Source organism: Balaenoptera borealis, assembly GCF_965194805.1.
Source record: "Balaenoptera borealis genome assembly, chromosome: 2".
Taxonomy (NCBI): domain Eukaryota; kingdom Metazoa; phylum Chordata; class Mammalia; order Artiodactyla; family Balaenopteridae; genus Balaenoptera; species Balaenoptera borealis.
Genome location: NC_138867.1, coordinates 115,020,866 through 115,045,712, shown reverse-complemented (window position 1 = coordinate 115,045,712; position 24,847 = coordinate 115,020,866). Strand labels below are relative to the sequence as shown.

Genomic DNA, 24,847 nt, shown 5'->3' with positions numbered 1-24,847 from the left:
CTCTCTCACAGCATCCAACATGAGTGTTCCTGGAGCAGTTCCAGATCTCCCTAGGGTCAAATGAAATTTTTAAATTTCATCTTTATTGTTAGAAACAAGCAACACAGTGGGAAATCAACACACACAGTCTTGATTTCCAAGGCCCTCTGAAATGCTTTATGGGCTTGGCCAACTTCAAGACCATCAACACTCCCCACACCTGTTTCACTCCTCCTGGGCCTGCACTCACCCTCATTCTCACATCCAGGGTTGACCCCTGCCATGTTCTCAGTCTTTCCTGGCTTGCTTGCCTCCCTACTCATCTTAACATTCTCACAGCGCTTAGTTGAGTGCCTTGCACAAACTACTCACTGAACATGAACTTGAGTCATTGAACAGTGAAGCAATACTGTAACTCTGACAGTCACTCATGTTGACAGTTCCTTTTTTAGGAGGTATCAGTAGCTAGACAGACGATTTAGTCCCCGAACAGGAGAGCATCATTTCTTCCATTATCATAATCCATTGATTACTCAGTTTAAGATGTTCAGCTGGTCTGAGTCAATCCAAACAATGGCGCCAAGAATGTGTGTGTTATAACCTCTGGCAATGCTCTGACCATGTCTGTGTGTGGTGCAATTTCAGAGTTCAAAGCTCAGTGGGCCAATCACGTCTGTTTACCATGGCTTGGGGTAATCCAAGTCTTTGTTTCCCTAGGTGGCCCTGGGATGTTTGCTTTCTGTTGGTCAAAGTACTAGCAGATGGTGAAACTGGGTGAGGAAATATGCCCACTGTGGGTCTCTACGTATTTGATAGAGTGAGGACTGTCTATTGACTGGGCTTAGTACATTCTGGAACCTTAAAATCAAATGGTCAGTTCTGACACAAAATTCTCTGGCAGGATTTTAAAACCAAGAGACTCTCATTTGAAAAGAATGGATTTAAATAAAGAACAGGTCTTCCTTGATTGCATATTTGTACCCAGTGAGATAAAGAACAGTTTTTTCAGTAAAAGTTCAAGTCCAATTTAAATCTCACAGGCTAGAATGATCTTATTTTATTTTGTATAGATGACTACCACTCTCTTTTAGCTACAAAGGTATGCAAGAGATAGAGAATCAATTGGTTCACAAGTGTTCTTGAGAGCAACCTCAGGTAAATATTAGTGGTTGTAAGCAGAGAAGGCAGACACTGTAATTTAATGAGTTGTGAGGAGTAGCCCCCTCATCTTTGATCCTCTGCCCTTAGCACACAGTAGATAGAAAGAGGGAGGATGTTTACATCCTACATGGGTACAAGCATTTCCCCTGGGGTCATGGTTCTGATGGCCAGATACAGGCACACGATTTCATGTAGGGACTACACACAGAGAACAGCCAGTACGTACAGTCCCTTAGGAAAACCAGACATTGCACATACTAGACAAAGACTATAAATCAGCTACTTTAAACATTCAGAGAACTAAGGGAAATCATGTATAAAAAAGTAAAGTATGAGAACAAGGTTTCACCAAATAGAGAATTTCAATAAAGAACAGAAATTATATGTAAAAGAACCAAATAAGAATTCTAGAGTTGGAAAACACAGTTACTGAAATAAAACATTCTCTTCTGCTCAACAGAAGATTTGAGCAGGGAGAAGAAAGAATCAGGAAACTTGAAGATATGTCAATTGAGATGATCCAATCTAAGAAACAGAAAGAAAAAAGAATGAAGAAAAATGAACAGAGGCTTAGAGACCTATGGGGAACCCCCAAGAATACCAATATATGCATAATGGAAGTCCCAGAAGGAAAGGAGAGAGAGAGAGAAAGGGGCAGAAAGAATATTTAAAGAAATAATAACTGAGGGACTTCCCTGGTGGTGCAGTGGTTGAGAATCCGCCTGCCAATGCAGGAGACATGGGTTTGAGTCCTGGTCCAGGAAGATCCCACATGCTGAGGAGCAACTAAGCCAGTGTGTCACAACTACTGAGCCTGTGCTCTAGAGCCCATGAGCCACAACTACTGAGCCCTCATGCCAGAACTACTGAAGCCCATGTGCATAGAGCCCATGCTCTGCAACAAGAGAAGCCACCACAATGAGAAGCCTGTTCATCGCAGCAAAGACCAGCCCCCGCTCACTGCAACTAGAGGAAGCCTGCACGCAGCAAGAAAGACCCAGCACAGCCAAAAAATAAAAAATAAAAATAAATTAATTAATTAAAAAAAAAAGAAATAATAACTGAAAACTTCTCAAATTTGATGAAAAACATTAATCTACACAACCAAGAAGCTCAACAAAATCCAGGTAAGATAAACTCAGAAGCTCAAAGATTGGACACATCATAATCAAACTTTCAAAAGACAAAGCCAAAAATAGATTCTTGAAAGCAATAAGGAAGAAGGAATTCTTCACATACAAGGAATTTTCAAAGAGGTTAACCGCTGATTTTATCATCAGAAATCATGGCGGCCAGAGGCAGTGGTATGACATATAAGAAAAATACTGCAAGTACTGAAAGACAAAAACTGCCAACCAAGAATTCTGTATCTGTACCTGGCAAAATTATCCTTCAAAAAATGAAGGAGAAGTTAAGGCATTCCTAGGTAAACAAAAACTGAGAGAATTTGTTCCTAGCAGATCTGCTCTACAGGAAATGCAAAGGAACTCCTTCAGGCTGAAATCAAAGGACACCTGACGGTAACTTGACTCTCCATGAAAAGATAAAGAGTACTGGTAAAAGTAACTATCAATACATAGGTAAAGAAAGCAATAATTACAAATCTGTATGTTGATGAGCATACAATGTATAAAGGTATAATTTATATGACAAAGCACGAAGGAGGAGGGAAAGAGTGAAGCCATATAGGGACAAAGTTTCTGTATACTATTGCAGTTAATTTGGTATTAATCTGAACTAGATTGTTGTAAATTAATTTATAATCACCAGGGGAACCACTAAGGAAATAACTCAAAAATATATAGTAAAAGAAATGACAAGGAAATTATAAAGTACAATAGAAAATATTTACTGAACACAAAAGGCAGTAAATAGATGAATAAAAAGACTATTTTCAGATTAAATGACCTTGTATATAGAAAATTCTAAGGACTTCGTCAAAAAAAACCTACAAGAGCTAATAAACTTATTTGGCAAGATCACAGGATACAAGATATATATACAAAAAGCAGTTGTGTTTCTATACATTAGGAATGAACAATCTGAAAGTGAAATTGAGAAAGCAATTTCATTTATAATAGCATCAAAAAGAATAAAATACTTAGTGATACATTCAACAAATGAAGTGTAAGACATGTACCCTGAAACCATAAAACTTATTCAAAGAAATTAAAGAGGACCTAAATAAATGGAAAGACACCCCAAGTTCAAGGACTGTAAGACTTTATAATGCTAAAACGGCAATAATCCCCAAACTGATCTACAGATTCAACTCAATCTCTCAAAATTTCAACTGCCTTTCAATTTTTTTCAGAAACTGACAAGATGATTCTAAAACTAATATGGAAATGCAAGGGATCCAGAGTAACCAAAACAATTTTGAAAAAGAATTAAAAGCTGTTAGACTCCTACTTCCAGATTTCAATATTTACTATAAAGCTACAAATCAAGTCTGTGTGATACTTCCATAGGATATACATATAGATCAACGAAATAGAATTGAGAGTCCAGAATGGCCAAATGAATTCTGACAAGGGTTCCAAGACAATTAAATGGGGGAAATAATTGTCCTTTTAATAAATAATGCTGAGAGAACTATCTACACACAAAAGAAAAATGAATTTGGACCCTCTACTTCATACCATATTAAAAAATTAACTCGAAATAGATAAACCTAAATGCAAGAGATAAAATTATAACATTCATAGAATAAAACATAGGCATAAATCTTCATGACCTTGGATTAGATAATGGTTTCTTAGATATGATATCTAAAGCACAAGCAGCCAAAGGGGAAAAAAAAGATACATTTAATTTCATTAAAACTAAAAACTTCTATGCTTCAAAGGACACTATCAGTGGGAAGCAGCCGCATAGCACAGGGAGATCAGCTCGGTGCTTTGTGACCACCTAGAGGGGTGGGATGGGGAGGGTGGGAGGGAGGGAGATGCAAGAGGGAAGAGAAATGGGAACATATTGTATATGTATAACTGATTCACTTTGTTTTAAAGCAGAAGCTAACACACTATTGTAAGGCAATTATACTTCAATAAAGATGTTTAAAAAAAAAAAAGAAAATGAAAAGACAACACACATGGGAAAAAATATTTGCAAATCATCTATCTCACAAAGATCTTGTGTCCAGAATATATAAAGAACTCTTACAACTCAACAATAGAAAGATAAATAATCCAATTAAAAACTGGGATTTTAATAGGATTTAAATAGATATTTAACAGAGGAAGAAAACATACAAAAGGGTAATAAGCGCATGAAAAGATGTCCAACTTCCTTGGTTATGAGAGAAATGCAAGTCAAAACCACTATTAGATACTACTTTACATCCACTAGAATAGTTATAATTAAAAAGACAGATAATAACAAGTGTTGGTGAGGATGTAGAGAAACTGGAACTTTTAAACATTGCTGGTGGGAATGTAAACTAATGTAGCCACTTCGGAAAACCATTTAACAGTTCCTCTAAAAGTTAAACACAGAGATACCATATGACCCAGCAATCTCACTCCTAGGTATATACCCAAGAGAACTGAAAATATATGTCCACACAAAAACTTGTACGTGAATGTTCATAGCAGCATTATTCATAATAGCCCAAAGTGGAGACAATCCAACTGTCCATCAACTGATGAATGGATAAACAAAATGTATTATATTCATTCAGTGACATATCATCCAGTCATAAAAAGAAATATAGTACTCACATATGGTAAAACATGGATGAACCTTGAAAACATTATGCTAAGTGAAAGAAGCCAGACACGAAAGATCACATATTCTATGATTTCATTTACACGAAATGTCCAAAACAGGTATGTCCATAGAGTGAAAAAGTAGACTAAGAGTTGCCACGGGCTGGGGAAAGTACGGAATGAGGAGTGGCTGCTAATGTGTCAGGTTTTTCATTCTGGGGTGATGAAAATGTTCTAGAATTAGTGGTAATGAGTGTATGATTTTATGAATATACTAAAAACCACTGAATTATATATTTTAAAAGGGTAAATTTTAAGATGTGTGAATGAAATCTCAATTTAAAAGGGATCAAGTATGTTAGCAGATATAAAAACACACATTATATTTATATGTATATAAATATATACAAAAGTATACTGTTGTTATGCCTCTTCCTTTTGCCCCATTTCCAAATCCTAAAGAAATATTGACAACCTGTGTCACCATGTTTATCCTGTGGCTTTTTGTGTTACCTGGCCCACCTCCAGATACTCCTGGTTGAAAAACACGGGCCGAGGGAGCCAGAAAGGGAATCAAGGAGCAAGATGTTTATGGGCCCATTTGGTGTCACTGAAGACAGAAACATTTTCTAGTCCATTTTATCACAGAAAAGGAAAGAGACTTCAGACGAACCACACAGTTGGTTGGAAAAGCCCTTAAAATTCTTTACCTCTTTTTGCTCTCATTCCACATTCATCAAACCACTTTCCCAAGGGTTTTAACACCAAGAAGGGAGCATATTCTCCCATTAGAGAGGAATCACTTCCATTGAAAGTCATCTATTTGTCTGTCTGTCTGTCTGTCTGTCTGTCTATCTATCTACCTACCTACCTACCTACCTACCTACCTATCTATCTCTGTGTGCATTTGGCTTCCTGTAACTTGATGAACTTGAATCACTCTCCCTGAGTCTAAGTCTTAGACAATGAAAAAACTAAGGGCCAGACTCTGGATTAAGGTAAATTCACCTCAATCAAGGATGATAAATAGATTTTAATCTATATGCTAACTGACCGGGCTGGCACCATGATCTTGGACTTCAGACTCTAGAACTGTAAGAGAGAAATTTCTGCTGTTTATGAGCAACCCCATCTATGGTGATCTGTACAGCAGCCTGAACAGACCAAGACGAACACAAAATATTAACATATCAGAATCAATCTGTTCATAAACTCCTGCAATTTGGCCAGTATTATCACTTTGATATTTCAGCACAAGTTCACTACCTACCTCGTCGGAAGCAGAAGACAGAGTTACAGAGAAGCAGAGACAAGACAGGAGGAAACAACTGAGCCTTGCAACTGGGTGAGCTCTTACATTCCTTTATCTCAAGCTTTTCTAACAAGAGATGAGAATGATGTGCTGAGAGTAACTTTTAGTAAATCTCAATATAGTAAAATATAGGAAAAATAGTTTTATTACCACTGTCCTCAAATTTGAATTATAGCCAGTTTTGAATTTCTCCTCATCCTGAGCCTCCCTTCCTTTGGTGAAAGTACTATGAAAAGTAAAATGGTCAAGGCATGAGGCCTGGGATGGGGCAGTGGAGGTGGTAGGAGGTGGGGGTGGGTAGGAGAGAAATGTGAGATCAACTTACAATGCTGAGAGCTGACTACTTCTGGCAAGAGTTAAATGCCCGTCAGTAATTGTAGCCCAGTAAGAATTTGTACTTCCACATGTACTTCTTTATGAAGTATAGCTCAAAGAAGATACAGGTCTCTTTCAAAGCTGTCTACTGGGCTTCCCTGGTGGCTCAGTGGTTAAGAATCTGCCTGCCAATGCAGGGGACACGGGTTCGAGCCCTGGTCCGGGAAGAGCCCACATGCCGCAGAGCAACTAAGCCCGTGAGCCACAACTACTGAGCCCGTGCTCCGCAACGAGAAGCCACCACAACGAGAAGCCCGCGCACCGCAACAAAGAGTAGCCCCCGCTCGCCACAACTAGAGAAAGCCTGGGCGCAGCAACGAAGACCCAACGCAGCCAAAAATAAATAAATAAATAAATTTAAAAAGCTGTCTATTAACAGATAAGTGTTTTTAGTCAAAAGATCTCTAATATGTAGCAACCATCTGATCATTCCTCATAATCACTGACTATACACAAAGAACAATAGCAGTGCCTTCTGGCCCTGGGATCCTACTCCAAAATGGACATTTGCCAGCCTTGCTCAGAACAAATGTTCAGTTAGCTAGCTTATATCTGCTTTAATTCCCTTATTATTTCCCTAGACACAATGGAGTTTAATTATTGTGTTCAAAAATACTGAGAGCTGGTAATTTTCTGATGTAAATTAAGGAATATAGTCCAGGTTTAATATGCTAATGCCCATCGTGATGTTTTTAAACCGGTCAGTAATCACCTAGACAAATTTAATTCAACATGTTCTTAATTCTAGTTACAAACAAAATATTGGGTATACCTCAGATCACAGTTTTGCAACCTTGGCACAATAGACATTTGGGGCCAGAGAATTCTTTGTCGTGGGGTCTGTTCTGTGCCTGGTAGGATGTTTAGCAGCACCCCTGGCCTCTATCCACTATGTTCCGACAACACCCCTGTAGCTGTGACAACCAAACATATCTCTAGACATTGCCAAATTCCCTAAGGGACAAAACCATCCCGGGTGAGAACCAATGCTCTGGATAAATGACAGATGCCCAAGAGAGAATGTCTTTAGATGATTCTAACACAGTAAAACTTACCCACTTCCCCATAGGTTTGAATCCCAGATCTGCTACTTCCTCCCTGTATGATCTTGAGTGAATTTACCTACTCAAGCTGTGCCTTTGTTTTCTCCTCTGGAAAATGGGAATTACAATAGTACCTGCAACTCAAGAGGCGTAAATAAAATGATCCACTTAGCAAATAGCAAGCACTCAGTAACTGCGGGCTGCCGTTATTGCTATTGTTAATATTTTCATCCCAATTTCAGCTTTTCGAGGTCCTCACTCTGCAATCAGTGAGCTAGGGCTCTTAGGATATTCAGCTGGAGATTAAGATTCTGACTGAGGGACAGTTGCTCTTTTGAACAAGCAGTATGATGTAGGTGGTAAAATATGGATTTTGGAGAAAACTGGGATCTAATTCTCATTTCCTTGGGATTTTCAAATCTCACACTTCCCACCTTCACGAACATTATCCTCAAAATAGGGCTGGTAGTAACATCATCAACATCGTGTGTGAAAATTAATGACGAAACCTATATTTTTAAAACTGCTCTGAAAATTACTGCAACGTGGAGCTGGTGGCCGTGAAAATGCTGCTCCCAGGGCCTCCCCTAGGGAGTGTAATTGACCAAGGTCCCCAGCTTCTGTGCTTTGAAATCCACCACCTCACTTGCACCAAAGACCATGCCTCCATCTGGCTGCTCCCCACCAATGACTGCATTGGAGGGAGGATACTCAGGTAGGTCTGTTCCTGGGAGACCCAGCCCTCCTCTGTCCCTGGCTCTAGTGAGAATGAAATAATAAGATAAGCAGTGAGCAGAGTGCCTGACACATACGCTGCACTACACAGCGCGTGGCACTATAGTTAAAAACACCCGCCCAATTCCATATGTTAATTCCTCACTTTTGTTCTTAGAGATCCCAAGAAAGAAAAAGCATATTTGGATTTAATAGTATCACCTTATGGTTTGTGATACTGTTGCCAGACACGGTCCCACAAATCTAAGCATTTACACATTTTATGTGAATATGTGTTTGATTTTACGTTTTGATGGATTAAAATGCATACATGTTTAAACCAAACAGAACGCAACCCAAAGGAAAAAAAAACAATTTGGATTTGCTGGCACTGTTTTTCCTCTAGTACAGAGACTCCAGTTCTTTGACATAGTAAATGAATAGGCAGTCCGCACTTTACACACGAGATGCCTCCTTGAGAGACTGTGTGTGAAGTAAAAAGTGGTATATACTCTAAGTGGTATTGTTTAGTTACTGCTCCTTAACCTACCATCCCAGAACTCACCGGCTTCAAATGACAACCAGTTATTCTTGCTCACACATCTGTGGGGCGTGCTAGGCTGGCTTCAGGGGGCTGACTTGGCTAGGGTGACTGCTCCACGTGACCTGCATTCTCTTCCCGAGGCCAGCAGGTGAGTCTGGGAACCCTCTCCTCACAGCGATGGCAGAACACAAGAAGGCAAATGCAAAGACACAGACCCTGGAGGACTCAGGCTCTACGGGACACACTGCCACTTCTGCTTCGTTTTATTGGTCAAAGCAAGTCATATCACTGAACTACAAATCAAAGGTTGGGAAAGCTCCTCTGCCCCCAGTGAGACACAGCAAGGGCGCTGATGCAGGGAGGGGTAAAGAACCAGGGCCACAATCTCAGTCTCCTGCAGACCCTGACAAATTACTTAAATAGGGATGCTTCCATAGAAAATTCCAGGGCCTCAATTAATATTAAGCATAAAAAGGCAGAGGTGCTAATACATGTTTGGATTATACAGAAAAGTAAAGAGAATAATATAACAAATACCCATGTACTGACCTTCAATAATTAATAAATTAATGTTTAAACATATTTGCTTCTGATCTTTTTCTTTTTTATAAAGTATTTTAGAGTTTAAGCACTTTGCATATCCTTTCACAATTCTATTTCTCTCCCTCCTCAGAGGTAGCTATTATCCTAGAGTTAGTCTGTGCACATTTTTGTATTTTTACTATACATGCAGCTATTCACAAAGATAATACATTTGCTTTCAAAATTTAATAAGTGGTTAAATTTAATCCTGTGTATAGCATTTTAAAAGTAGCTTTTTTATTCAAAAGTGTTCAACAGTAGATCTAGCTGTTTTAAAACAGACTGCCTTCATTTGAACTGTTAAATTATATTCCAAATGTTATTATTATACTCCATTGTATGACTCTATCCTAAGTCATCTTTTCCTCTACTTATGGATACTTTGGACGTTGTTAGTTTTACATTGTTACAAACAAGCAAACATTTAAAATCCTATATTTAAAGGAAGGAAATATAATTTTATCAAAACAGTAAAATTATTTGCAAACATTATACAGATGAAACATAACTGAACTGATGATCCAAAAAACCCAAGGGATATATACTAAAGAATATGTTATAGAGGGTCATACATTATTAATGGTCTTTTCTGAAATATGTCCTACCCAGGAAATGAAAGGTAGATCTTCTAGAAGATGGTACTAAGCATTCAATTTTTCACGGGATATTCTCCCACCAGTCACAGCCCAGGAAGAGTCACTCTTCACCCAGCCTTATCACTTTCTGTTAATATTTAGTCAGCATTTCCAATAAAGTTAGCTTCATCAGAACAAAAGCTTTTATATAGGTCCTACATGTGAGCCAAACAGCTATCCATGGAATATTAGAATCTGACTCCCCCCCGTTCTCATATTTGTTTTGTGTGTCTCATACCAAATTAAAGATATGAGAGATGCAGCATTCTAAGGCTAAATAGCTAGAAAATACTAATTCAAACTTGAGTATTCTTCAAAGAGAGCGTAGGGGCAATCCTAAGTATCAGAGGAAGAAGCATCCTAAGGGAGACCAAAGCCAAATGTTTTCCACAGGAATCCTCCTTCTGGCTGTTTTGATTTCACCTGGTAAGTCAAAATTACAATTTTAGAATCTTGGCTGACTTTTGAAAACTGATTTCAAGGATAGATTTAAAAGTCATTAACATCACAATCACAACAGAAACTTGTCTATTTGGTTATTAAAAATGGAACAGGAAGGATACACGGGGGAGAGGGGTGGTCCTCAATGATTTCCACCTGAATGTTGTTTCTTTCATGAGAGAAATAGAAAAGTCTTTCCGTCTTAGTCTAGGACTTAATCGGAACAAAATTAGAAAATAAAAAGTTTGCATAAGAATCTGATTTATAAAACTCCTGATACAGAGACTAGTATGGATTAGGACAAGGGGAACTGCCAGAGCAGAAGAGAAAATGAATAAATTAATAAACTGTCTAATATATGTCTCAATTCTGAAGGATAGATATTAGTTGTCAAAGAGATTTGAAGCTTGGCTCCAAGGTATAAGACTTATGAAACCCACCTTTTAGAGGTATATTCAAGAATATGCTTAATGGCCATATTCTGTAGCTTCTCTTCATAACACATATATTAATGAATAGCAAAATATCTTTAAATAAAATCAACAACCAAATTAGCAGATTCTTGCTTTTGCTTCTGTTTTTGTTAGTCTGTCCTGACGTAAAAGGATGAGTTTCTTAACGCATCTCTCTGTGAACGTTAACAATTGGAAATCCAGGAAATCTAATTCAAATGAACATTTATCAAGTGCCTACTCTAAAAGAGAAGTTACACTAAAAACAAAGTTTGCACAAAATACACAAAGAGAGCCATCGCCCTCCTCCATGTTTTACTGCTTCATAATTTTTCAAATAATTGTTTTACTCCCTTCTCCACTTTCTCTTCTCACTCCACTCTAGGCTAAATTAGTTTGACATGTTCTTATTTCTAAGAATCTCCTCTTCTATGTTTGCAAATATGAAAGAGATTTCGTGTTAAATAAACTTTGCTAGTGCAGAGTTTGCTTCTGCTTTAATTCAAACATTTTCTTGGATTTGATTATCATGACTAGCAATAAAGAACATTTCAAAGTTACTTTAGAATTTCTAGAATTATTTCTTTGAGCCATGCTGTTTATTTTGTTTAACCTGAACATAGTGGTCCCCATGCCAAGTCATGAGCAAAAAAAAATTGAAAAGCACAATGTATACCATTGTTTAATGAATAATCTGAAACAAACTATAACGATAAAGGTAAATGCTTATAAAGAAATACACAAATACTCTACATGTCATAAAACAGACTTCTGTGACCAGGGGAAAAGCCCATTTTATAGCTGAATCAGGAGTTAAAGGAAGACCACCCCTTAAACTACAGAAAAATTAGAGAGAAAGTATAGTGAAAACAGAATTTTTCAATCTACTGGGAGACACAAGGATAGTAGAGTTTGGGAATATGTGGTCAGGAAATGTGCTTCTCCTATTTCTCCTTTTTAGCACTGGCTGGGCCATGGGCTACTATATGTGCTGGCAAGTCTTCCAATGAGATCAGGACGTGTGACAGCCACGGCTGTGGCCAGTACATGGCTCAAAGGTAATGGGGTTTCACACATAACCATATCCTCTTTTGGCTCTTAACCTCTTTGCTTAGTGTCCTTGCCCGAAGTTTCTTCAAGTGCTCACCATCTTTTCCCTTCCGACAGCAGGAAAATTCAGATATAACCAGTTACATTACCATGTTTGGAGCAACTTCCAAGAATAGGGTGTCAACTCTGGGCTCTGAATTAGGAACAGAGCACTGAACAAGGGCAAGAGAGAGGAGAGCAGTGTTTTCTCTCAATGTTTTCACACGTTGACTCATCTCACCTGGCTTTTCCAAGGTGAAAGCCAAACATTACTGTCCCATTTTACAGATGAGGAACTTGAACTGGGGCACCAAAGGGTTAAGGGACTTGCCAAACACAGTTGGAGGTGGTGAAGGCTGGACTAGAATTCAGGTTTTTGGATCCTCTTCCCATCAAACCATGGTGTTACTGACCCAGGCTCTGGGAGGTGAACACCAGAGGCTGGCCCTAAGCAAGTAATCTCTTCCAGACAGTGAGGGACACACTTGTGAACTTTCAACAATGCACAGTACTACCTTGGGAGTGCCACTTTCTGATGAAATAGCCATGTGTCCAACTGTATCACTGATCTCCATCCTAATCACAGAACAACTCTCACTCACACAGATACTACTTACAAGCAACCTCACATACCTGGAATAGGGCTAAGAGACAGGACATAGGGGAAAGTGGCCTCTGAATTGCCAAAATTAAGACTCAATTAGTTCATACCCTAAACTTTATGCACTTGACTCATACAATAACTTACTGGCTCCTCACTTGGAATCTGCTCAATGTTGCTTTACACATACTGCTAACAATCCTAGTGAATCTGACTTTCAGGTAGACTATTAGAAGGGAGAAGAGGCTGGTGGAGAACTGGCATAGTGTCAACAGTGAGGACTGTTGGAAACAAGAAATCTCACAACCTGGGATCATTCTGTGTTTGTGCTCCACACACTTTAATAAATGCAGGAGGTATCACTCACTATATTAAAACCGTACACAATAAATGATATTTATAATGACTTATGGATCATTGGGAGAAAAGTAAGACTAGGGTAACATATGATTCTTTTATAATAGGTTCCCATAAAAAGTCATCTCTTTTCTAAGTGGTCTTGCAGGGGTCAAAATTCAGGTATCTATAAAATTTACTTACATGGATTGCCTCATTTCCCCAAAATGCCATATAATAATAATGGCTAACATTTTTAAAGGCTTCCTGTGTTTTACTATCTTAAATGTTTTAACCTTTATAACATGGTTATTACAACCTGCAGAGAAGGAGGTGAAAATTGGGTAAACAGAGTGACGAAACCTGGGACACTCCAACACGTTCCAGCAGCTTCAATTTTTGATACCCTGGTCTGGGAACAGTGGGCTAACACCATGTTCCTGGGCAATAAAATTCCCAGGGCAGTTCCTCAGTCTGTTCATTCTTATTTACATCCTGGAAATCATAGGCTTCACCGGGGTGTGGATGTCTTGTGCTCGGATGGATCTACTGTGTATGCACCTTTCACCGGAATGATTGTGGGCCAGGAGAAACCTTATAAAAACAAAAATGCCATCAATAATGGTGTCTGGATCTCTGGAAGAGGTAAGGGGTGGTGTATATACCTGGAGCACATACTGGAGATGTTTGATGCTTATTTATTTAATGCGTATTCTATACAAAGACGTTTCATTCTTTCTTTAAAGTGACAAAACCTAGGACCTAAAGGACAAGGGTACCAAACTAAAACAGCCCATGCATTTTCAAAGATGTTCCACCACTTTCCCTGAAGTCATCTTCTTTATGCATACACTCCCCACCTAACTCTATAGTTGACTGAAGGGCTTTCTTCCTGAGGCCCATGTGACTTTGCTTAACAATCTACAAGCAAAATCACTTTAGCATTACAGTATTATCTATAATGAATAGACGCTTTCATTCACCAAAATCCCACAATTCAAAAATGTTGGCATTTCTGCAAGAGTTGATGTGAACTATTTTCAAATGCTCTATGTTCTAGGTAAAGCTGGGTCTCCTGGTACTCCAGGTACTGGGCTTATTGTTTGGTTGTTTTAATTCTATTGACGTAGAACATACACACAGCAAAGCGCACAAAGCAAAAATGGCCAGCTCCATGAATTGTCACAAAGTGAGCACACCCGTGTAGCCTGTTGGTTACACCAGATCAAGAAAAAGAATAGCAGCAGCAGTCCAAAGACCCCATGTGCTACCTTTTAGTCATCATTCCCAGCAAGGGTGATTACTATCCCACCACATATTAGCTTTGCCTGTTTCTGAAAATGATTTAAATAGAATTAATCAGCACGCAGTCTTTTGAGTGGGGCTTCTTTTACTCCACATAAGGTTTGTGAGATTCATTCATGTTTTTGCATGTAGTTTAAGTCCCTTCATCCTTATTGATGCGGAGCATTCCATTGTATGCATATATCTTCACCTATTTAATCATTCTTCTCTAAACGGACATCTGGGCAGTATCCAGTTTTAGGCGATTATGAAAATGCTGCTATGAACTCTCTGTACATTTCTTTTCATGAACATAAACATGCATTCCTGCTGGGAGTGGATCCGGAGGACACTCCTCTCACTAAGGCTGTGAGAAACACTTTGTGAGGGAGCCCACATCCTTGAGGAGCTATCCAGTGGCTATCCTCTCTAGGCCTGAAATGACAAGAGGAACTACTGCCATTGAATGGAGCCCACTTAGCAGTCAAGGCTGGCACGGTTATCCAACAGGGAGCAGAGCTGAAGCAGTAATCAGATACATCAGAAGCAGAGACCCGTGGCATTATCTAGTTAATCATGGTGACCTACAACTGAAGACATGGGCAGCCTACTAAAGCCTTATTTGATTTGTATAAATGGAAACACTCTAGGTCTGATAAACAAAATTCTGACTTCAATCATGACAATAATGGGTCTCAAAACCTTCCTCCCAACACCATCAACCCATTCCCAGACTTGAGCCAGTTCACAGTCCCAGAGCCCCTTGAATGAAAGGGAGGCTGAGTCCTTCTGAGGAAGGGCCCTATTACAATGCCAAAAATTTATACTGTAACCCTTACTTCTAGCCATCCCCAAAAGGACCTGCAGCCTTTTAGCAGGATGATTGTATACTGGGGAAGAAGACACTCGCTCAAAACTGACAGTAATTTCTAAAGACCCAAAAAGCCACTGTGGTCCATCAATCAGACTAGGGGCTTCTAGGGTCAGGTGATCAACATAGTTTTTTCCTAGGGTCCATCTTACAGTTGACCTAGTGCATCCACATATCCACCCTGTGGTAATTTCACCAGTACCAGAATGCATAACTGGAATCAATATACTCAGCAATTGGCAGAACGCTGGAGGAGTGGAGTTGCTGGGTTACTTGGTATACGTATCTGCAGTGCTAGCAGGTACTGCCACCCAGTTTCCCAAAGTAGTGGTACCAATTCACAGCCCCAACAGGAGTGTATGAATGTTCCAGTTGCTCCATACACAATACTTGGTGTTATCTAGCTACCTTTCTCATTTCAGCCATTCTGATGAGTATGTAACAGTATCTCACTTAAATTTAATTTGCACTTCCATGATGGCTAATGATATTGAGCCCCTTCTCATATTTATTGATAACATGGATATTGTCTTTTGCAAAGTGCCTATTCATGTATTTTGCCCTGGCTTTTTTGCCTTTTTCTTATTGGTATGTGGGAGCTTTTTGTGTCTTTTGGATATGAGTCCTTTGTCCAATATATGTATTATAAGTATCTTCTCCCACTTTATGGGTTCCTTTTCACTTTTCTAATGTTTTTTAATAAACAAAAATTCTTATTTTTAATGCAGTCCAATTTAGTAATATTTTCCTTTACTGTTGACACATTTTTATTATCCGTTTAAGACACATTTGCCCACCCTAGTCATAAAGGTATTGTCCCTATGTTTCTGTGTACAAGCTTTATTGCTTCATCATTCATACTCAGATTTATAATCCATCTGGAATTGGTTTTTGTGTAAGGAATCAGATAGGGATCAAAATTTCCCCCCATATCGACATCTGACTCAGTACCATTAACTTGCCAAGACCATTTTTTCCTTACTGCATTGCAGTATCTCTTGTCATAGATCAGGGTCTGAATATACATAGGTCTGTTTATGGTCTTTCTATTGTGTTTCACTGGCCAGTTTGTCAATCTTCCACAAATACTGCACTGTCTTAATTACCATAGCTTTAAAATACATCTTGATATGAATAGTATAAATCTTCCAACTTTGATCTTCTTTCAGACTGTCTTGGCAATTCTTGGGTTATTTGCATTACCAAATAAATTACAGAATCAGTTTGTCGATCTCCACCAAAAATCTTGCTGGGACTTTGGGTTTGCATTCATCATACAGGATCAAACCGAGAAGAACTGATATCTTAAAAGTAATGAAAGTCATCCAATCAATGAACTTGTTAAAATTTCCATTTATTTAGGTCTTCTTACACTGTTGTATTAGTAGCTTAATTAGAGTTGTATTAGTATCAATGTAGAGGTCTTGCACATATTTTTGTTCAATATATGTACATAAAATGCACCTTATTAATTTTCCATAGATCTTCTATAGCAGTACTGTCCAATAGAAGTATAATAAAAGCCACATATGCAATCTTTTCAGTAATCACATTAAGTAAAAAGAAACAGTGAAATTAATTTTAACAACACATTTAACTTAATACTTCCAAATTATTATTTCAAAATGCAATTAATATAAAAATTAGTAATATTTTACTTTTTGGGGAGTACTGTCTTCAAAATCCAGTGTGTATCTTATACTTAAAGCACATCTAATTCAGATTAGCTATTTCAAGCACTGACTAGCCACATGTGGGTAGCAGCTACTGTGTTGGACAGGACAATTCTATAGCCTTACTTCTGTCTTCTGTCCACTTGACCTGTTTCACTGATGCAAGTGTGTTGAAGTCTTCTGTCACTACTGGGTTTCTATCTATTTATCCTTGTACCTCCTGCATTCTCTCCTTTATATAGATGGTTTCTGTGTTATTTAGTGCATGGATAATCATATCTTCATTGGATTTAGCATTATACATTGTCCTCCTTTGTCTTGTTTCAATGCTTTTTGGCCTGAATTTCACTCTCTGGTAACAGGATCATAATCCTTGCTTTCCTTTTTCCTTCCATTTACATGGCAAATCTTTTCCAGTCCTGAATTTTTAGCTTTTCAATTACTGTTTCATTGTATACAGCATAGAATTGCATTTTGCTTTCCAAGCCAATAGGAAAATCTTTTTCCTATATGAATTAACATTTATAGATACAACTCATATATTTGGTCCAAACACTGTCATTATTTTATGTTGTAATTATGGTAATATAATGGTATTATCTCTATTTCTCTATTTGATGGGTCTTGTTTTAAATTTTTCTTTTGATATTTAAAAAGATTTGTATTCTTGTGCCTGTTATTTCCATTTTTCTTTGTCTTTAAAGTCTATTAGTTTTATTGGAATCTGTCTTGGAGCTGACATTGTTCTGGGTCAATTTTCTCAGTTACATGGGGTTTTTCTGCTATTCTTCAATGCCTTTTAAAACACTCATTTGAGTCTATTCTTCCTTAGGCATCTTGTAATTTTAATCTTCATTTCTGATATGATTTTGTCATTTTCTTCTACTCCCTCATTGAGTTTAATCAACCGTCCTTTCTTTTTGTATTCATTTCTGGTTTGTTTTTTTTTTTTACAATTTCTGATTCAAGGCTACTAAAACCCAGATAATGAATAATTTTACTACTTCTTTTCTTTTAGGTTTCTGTATTAAAATGTTCTACATTAAGCCAATTAAATATAAAGGTTCTATCAAGAAGGGAGAAAAACTGGGCACTCTATTGCCCTTGCAGAAAGTTTATCCTGGCATACAATCTCACGTACACATTGAAAACTGTGACTTGACAGATCCTACTGTGTACCTATAGATGGAAGACAAATAACCAGATCTTCTAAAGAGAGCCATCTTCTTAAAACCTGGGTGCATATTCTGCTTTTCAAGAAACCTGTGTTCAAATAGAAACATGATGAATGCAAGAAAGAAAAAAGCATGTTGATTTCAACTCATTGCCACTTTGATGTTTTGAGGGTCAATTAATCCCTCAGGTCTGATCTGTAATCTATGGGATCTGGGGTGTGTTTTTTCTTAAAGATTTCTCAGTCCTGAATACATAAGATAAATAAACATATGAATTCAAACTGGTTCCGACGGCATCTTTGACACTTCTAAAACTAGCTTTCTGCTTAAAAATAAGAAAAAGCCTGAAGTGTTTTTAGGGTACACGAATAGAGTGTTGTACAATGCTAGACACATAAACCTGATAAATATTAGGTGAATAAACTGGAGCCTTCTTTTGAGTTAAGGTAGTAAAGAATTTCAGCAATAGCCTTAGGTTTGTCAAAGTGCTTGGAGGGTGAGGGGTTTACACGGATAAGACAGAGTTTGATGGTCTTTATATCCACACATTCCCACGTTCTATCTAAGCAGTTGATCTTCCAGGTAATGAATGACAGCAGTCCAAGGTAATATGGAATATTCTAGATTTCAGAAAGATTGCATTACAGGGAGTACTAGAAAGAGAAAGAGGTCTATCCTAACCTGAAGTATCTCATGGAACCAAGTCAGTCAACCTCATCTAGCCATACGCCTATCATAGCTACTGATTCTTACACATCATTGTATATCCTTATTATTCTTTCCTGGTTATGCTGACAACAGGTACAAAGGAGAAATAAAACCATATGAATGTTCAAAGGACCAGAAATAATATGGCTCTGTAGATTTTAGGCAGTCAGTAAGAAATGAGTACGGTGAATTCATCATTCTAGAAACTTTCTTCATGAATTTTTGCTTAAACTCTTTGGAATGTAGAAAACTCCAGTAGAATGACTTCATTCCTAGTGTAGATATGCTATAGGAAATGCAGTCAATTGAACTTTTTTACTGGAGAGAAGTGTCTGCATTTGTATACTAGGACATACGTATAAGAATGTTCATGAATCACTATTTGTCATAGCAAAACCTGGAACAACTCAAACGCTCATCAATAGGAAGATGGACAAATTGTGGTTTAGTTATAGATGGAATATTATACTGCAGTGAACCTCAGCTAAACATAACAAAATAGATGAATCATAGCAATATAATTCTGAGTAAAAAAAAAAAAGCCCAGAGGATCACATATAGCACGATACTCTTTTTATAAAGTCAAAACAATTAAAGCCAAAACGTCATTTTTAGGAACATATATACATATGCGATAAAAATATATAAAAAGGAAATCAAGCAAATAATGAACACTAGTTATCTCAGGACTGGATAGGGAATGACCACACAGAAAAATTTAAGTTACTATCAATGCTGTAGTTTTATGGTTGGGAGGTGATTTCATGAGTATTTATTATTATGAAGAAGATGTTATGGAGGCAACAGGACTTACAGGTGGGTGTCCAGGAAGAAGAAAGAGTCAGTGATGGCTCTCAGACAGTTTAGAGTCTATACAACACAATTAGTACTTTCTCATATCCAGTTAGATACTATTCTCTACTGTGTCATAACATCTTATACAAGGCTAGAAAATTAAGACTTTAATTTTTGGTTAAAAAGAAAACCGTAACACCAGCACTGTCTGGTTTGATCATCTACCTTACTTGTCTCCTTAGTGCCAAATAACCTTAGATTGTTTCCAAAGATTACATTTGTTTTCAACGGACAAAGGCTGTGTTCCCATTGAGATCACAAAAAAGGAAATAGCATACAGATTTCAAAGGCAATTTTAAAAGGACCTCTAAAATGTTTGAACAATGAAATATATGCTTAGCCTTCTAAATAATCAACCTTCTGAAGTGACTGTTTTAGAAACCAGACTCATTACCTGGAACGGAGAGCTTCGCCAAGGTAGAGCAAGAACACTGCCTTCTGCCTAGCTTTCCACAAGCACTCTCATATCTGTTGAATGGAAATGCAAACTTTAGACTAAAGGACTTCTTTCCTAGGAATCACTAGAATACAGCGCCCTCTGGTGCATTATATCAGAGGTTTTTTTGTTTGTTTTTTGTTTTAATTTCCTTTTCCTTTAGGTTTGAGTGTTAAAGTGTTCAGTTTAAAGTATTGTAAAGGTTCAAATGACAGAGAAGTAATAGCCCTGAGTAACTTAATTTTCTTTACTGAAGGTGATTATAGTATATACTTAAAATTTTGGTGTCAGATATTAGGTTAAATGACTATAAAATCCATTTTTATTTAGAAAATGTTTTGAGTTTTCGAAAGAAAGTAATTTAATGAAAGAACAAGGTAAGTGGACAATTTAAGAGGCCAAGGCTAGAGAGGGAAGAATTATTACATCCTTGTGACAACATTTATCACACTTGGCGCATATTAACAACAATACATATAACTTTAAAATCTGCCTATCTCCCCAATATTTAGTAAAATACAAATGAGGCAAGCAAGGCTTATAAGGAAGGAGAAAAACAAAGAGAATCCTATTTTTGTGTCTCTTCAACATAACCTACAATAGAACCTTTTCTCCCATTCTCTCCATTTACAGTTTGCCCACAAAATTATCCTAACTTTTCCAGAACCCTCTAACACATGCATAAAAAACATTTTAAAGAACAAGTTTGCTTACAGAACTAAAATATTTTTCAAAGGCTAACACTTGAAATCCATCTAATATTGAACTCACTCATTTATCTAGAAACCTCTATTCTTAGGTAAGCAGTACTTTTCATGGACTTCCAAAGTAATGGCGACATTTTCATTCCATGGAGCAACAAAAATACTCTATTTCCTCATCTTGTTTTTGGCTATACTAAACTCTTTGCTCTTCAATTTATCAAAAGTAAGCCAGACCAAGCAGGGTCATTTAACTGAGCTGATCAATTTTACTCTGACTTTTGTTCTAAGAGTCACTATAGCGCTTAGCTAACTAGGTTTGAATACTGGGCCACCAAAGACCACTATTTTGAGCAGCAACTGCTCATTCAATGCGCAAGAGGCCACTGGTACTCATTCTCCCTCTATGCTAGTGGGCTCACCTCCCTTCTCTAGCCCCTCTCTGTTTTGCTTCATTATCCTCTAGCGCAGACACCACTGGCATTCTATCACCTCACCATTCGGGTATATACACTTAAAGTAACACCAGGTGAGATTGGAGGTTCATCTCTGCAGTGTTTCCACCACTACTCTGATCTCCAGTCAGACTGACCTCTCCATCTCACACCGTTTCCTTCATGGTTGTTTGTCCCGTGGTTCTAATCAGACTTTAAGCTCCCTATAATATGCTGCTTCTGCACTCTCCTGAAATCTCAAAGTATAAATTACATGATCTGCAATAGTAATAACTATCTTTAAGAAATGGGTTTTATTTTTGAACCAGAAATATCGGTCCCACAAGCATTTATTGAGTGTGTTCTGAGACTTTCAAACACAGAGGTGAATGAAATGCCTGTTCTCAGAGTCACAGTAACAAAGACCATGGTACAGTGGTGAGAGTGTATGCACAAGGACAGTCTCTAAATAAAGGGATATGAACTGTGCTACTTTTTAAAATCACCATTTAGAAATAACAATATGTTTTAATTCCTTAATAGATGAGAATATTTAAAATTTTTTTCCTATAAAAATATTCAAAACTGGAAAATAATGAACGTATTTCAATTTTTTTTAGTTTAATTGATTTCTTAGAAATTTAAGGTATTGGGGAGAGGACTTAGAGGAACAAGTCTGAAAAAGAAAGTACTTATATAAAACTTGCTGAATGCCTACTATGTGCTAAACACTATGCTAGATGCTGGGCATACAACAGTGAGTAAAATCCAACCTTGATCTTGCAACGATGGAGCTTACAGCACAGTGGTTGAAGCAGATAATAATCATACAAGTGAAGAGCAAATTACAATAGTGATAAGCACCACAAAGGGAAATCACAGAACACTGAGACTCACGGAGGCTTCCCTGAGGAAACGACATCTAAAGGAAAGATGGAGCAAAGAGAGTAATTGAAGTAGAAAGAATATGCACAAATGCACTCTGACTGAAGGGTTCATGGCAGTCTTAAGGAACTGAAAGAGAATGGGAGCAGAAGGGCAAAGGGCACTTGGTAAGAGAAAACAAGGTCAAAGAAGCAGGGAGAAGCCAGACCTTGTAGGGTCTTGTGGGTCATTTTAAGGATATATGTTCATCTTAAAGGCAACAAATACACAGCCGTTAAAGAGTTTTAGCTGTGTTACTAATTAAATTCTAAGATCACTTCTGCAAAGGATCTGGCATAGTTTCAGATACACAGTAAATATATTCAGTAAATGCTGATTCCCTCCCAAGCACACTCTGAAAAATTTACCTTTTCATCTCAGTAGTGTATTTAATCAATTAGCAATCACAGTATCTTTAGAAAATGAATTAGCATTATTTAATTTTAATCTAATGCCCATTTTCTCCCAAGTTAATATAATAAAGTAGAATTCAAAGTGCACTGAAAATTAGAAGTTATTTATTGAATCATAATATGATCCTATATAGTGCTAAAAATGGAGTACAATTAAGCCAGCCTCTGTATCTATATTTTGATTGTACTCTTAGTTTTTAATACTAAATATTTTGCAAAATATATCAATACCAAGATGAAACAAAAATGATTAACAATATAAAGTTGTAAATGACATAATTTAAGGGATCCAAAGCTCAATATTATAAATTTATTTAGCAAGCCAAAATATACCTTCAAGGAAGGCTGAAGAACTTATCTAGAAACCAACTGTTTCTATCAACTATCTAATACACAATACAGTGTCTGTGTCCTATATGTGGTTTCTGTCTTTTCAAATTTCTCTTATTTTCTCAAATGTTTCTGCTGTAATCCATTAAGACAGTTTGCAAACAATAAAATATTTTACCTAAGACATTTCCGCAATGCATCTTAAAATTTACATTTGCAGATAGAAAGAAGCTAATCTTATAGATTAAAAAAAAAAAGTTAAGAATCTTTGGTAATTACCAGAGAGGCATGACATCAGGGAACCATACTCTTCCCAGGTATTTGGAGACTTCAGCATGAATTTCATCTAGGCTATAATCATCATCAGGGATCAAAACTTCCTCCATGATAGACAGCTGGGTTAGCCTTCTCCCACATAGTCTTACAAACTCAATGAATGCACTGCAGCTAACTTCACATTCACTGAGGCCCAAGGCTGTTAAGTTTTTACAGTGTTCAGCAATACAAATAAGTTCATTATCAAGAGCCTGAAGACCATTAGCACATACTACTAACTCTATTAGTCGTGGACAGTTAAGACCTATCCGTCCTAGAATTGCTTTGCTTATGGAACGACCAAAATAAAGGTGAGTAACAGGGGTTTCTTCTTTGAAGAACGTCTCCAATTCCTCTTCATATAAAAAGAAGTACATAACAACATTAACTCCAGGGGAGTGTTTAATGAGTACATCCCAACTTTGTTTTTTAATAGAAAGAAATTTGATTTGTCCAGGATTTTCACTCACAACATCTATTCGAAGATGCTCAAGGTTAACATGGGTCTCACTTGAAAGTGCCAGGAGAAGTTCATCACTTAGCATGTAATAATTTAATGCCAGTTCTCTAAGACCTTGACAATGGTCAGCTACACAAAGGATTCCTGCAGGGAATGGGGAAAAATCCTTAAACACAAAGAATATGGATACTAATATAATATTTTGTGAATTTAAATTTGATACTAGTTATTCATTATTTGCTAAAATAGATGTAATGATTTCTGAGGAGATGGATGCCAAGATATATATCATTATACATGTAATAAAAAATATCCATAACTAAGATACTCCTAGGAGAAGCAATTTAAACTATACGTAGCTTATACATTAAGAGGTCTTTTGAAAAAAGATTAATGAATTATGTCTTATAAGCATGTAGTTTTCAATAGGAAATTGCATTATTACTACTACTATAATAAAAAACATCGCGCAAGCTTAAAAAATATAACCTACCATCAGATGAAACATGAGGACAGCTACTCATTTTGAGGCGTCTTAGAGTATCACTATTATTGGCCACAAGAATCTTCAAAGAAGGATCATCCACTGGTGTGTCTTCAATTTTGATTGATGATAATGATTTTGAGTTGACAAAAACAACTGTAAGTGCTGACACAAAATGAGACTAGCATGAAAAATAAGAAAAAAATTACAAAAACATTATTTAAACATCTACAGCTTCAATTAAGTAATTCATTAAAACTATATCAACATGCTTACACTAACATAATAAAAGCAATCAACATATTACTATTTTTCATAGTGCCATTAGCCAGTAGAAGACATTTCTATAACAAAGTATAGTTTTATACTTTTACCATCAATAAATGGAATGGTGAGAAAGGAAGAAATTTCAAAGATTTCATAAACACATCTTCCAATTATTTTCAATCTTAAGGATTTGTTTTTCAATATTAAAAGGATATAATCATATTTATTTCCTAGAATAGAGGCTGGCAAGTTATGGTCCACTAGCCAAAATCAGTCCACAGCTTGTTACTGTATGACTCATGAGTTAAGCATGGTTTTTACATTTTCAAATGGTTGAAAGAAAATTTTTAAGGAGTAATATTTTGTGATATGTGAAAATTGTATGAAGCTCTTTCAGTGTCCATAATTAAAGTCTGACTGTAATATAGCCATGCTGCCTCATTTATGTAATGCTACGTCTGCTTTCACACTACAGTGCTAGAGGTGAGCAGAACAGTATGACCCACAAAACCTAAAATTGTGCTTTCAGGACCTATTCAACCC

At 37.1% G+C, this 24,847-nt stretch overlaps 2 protein-coding genes across 7 annotated transcripts in view; one reads left to right on the top strand and one right to left on the bottom strand.

Annotated features, from left to right (window-relative positions):
- LOC309623972 (F-box/LRR-repeat protein 21) overlaps positions 1-24,847 on the bottom strand; it is a gene marked incomplete at its 5' end in the record, with an annotated part of 58,366 nt that overhangs the window by 27,970 nt on the left and 5,549 nt on the right. For 3 of the 6 annotated variants that reach the window (XM_082381431.1, XM_082381429.1, XM_082381430.1), the window contains one exon: positions 24,047-24,218. In XM_082381431.1, the coding sequence (XP_082237557.1) occupies positions 24,047-24,218 (172 nt within the window). Of the gene's footprint in view, positions 1-18,367; positions 23,698-24,036; positions 24,219-24,847 lie in introns of those variants that run through there. The other 3 variants (XM_082381428.1, XM_082381427.1, XM_082381432.1) reach the window with 3 other exon arrangements.
- LECT2 (leukocyte cell derived chemotaxin 2) lies at positions 10,221-18,230 on the top strand. Its single transcript, XM_082381437.1, has 4 exons — positions 10,221-10,481; positions 11,910-12,006; positions 13,483-13,619; positions 17,821-18,230. Exons 1-4 carry the CDS (start codon positions 10,436-10,438, stop codon positions 17,985-17,987), a joined length of 447 nt encoding a protein of 148 aa, XP_082237563.1. The 5' UTR covers positions 10,221-10,435; the 3' UTR covers positions 17,988-18,230.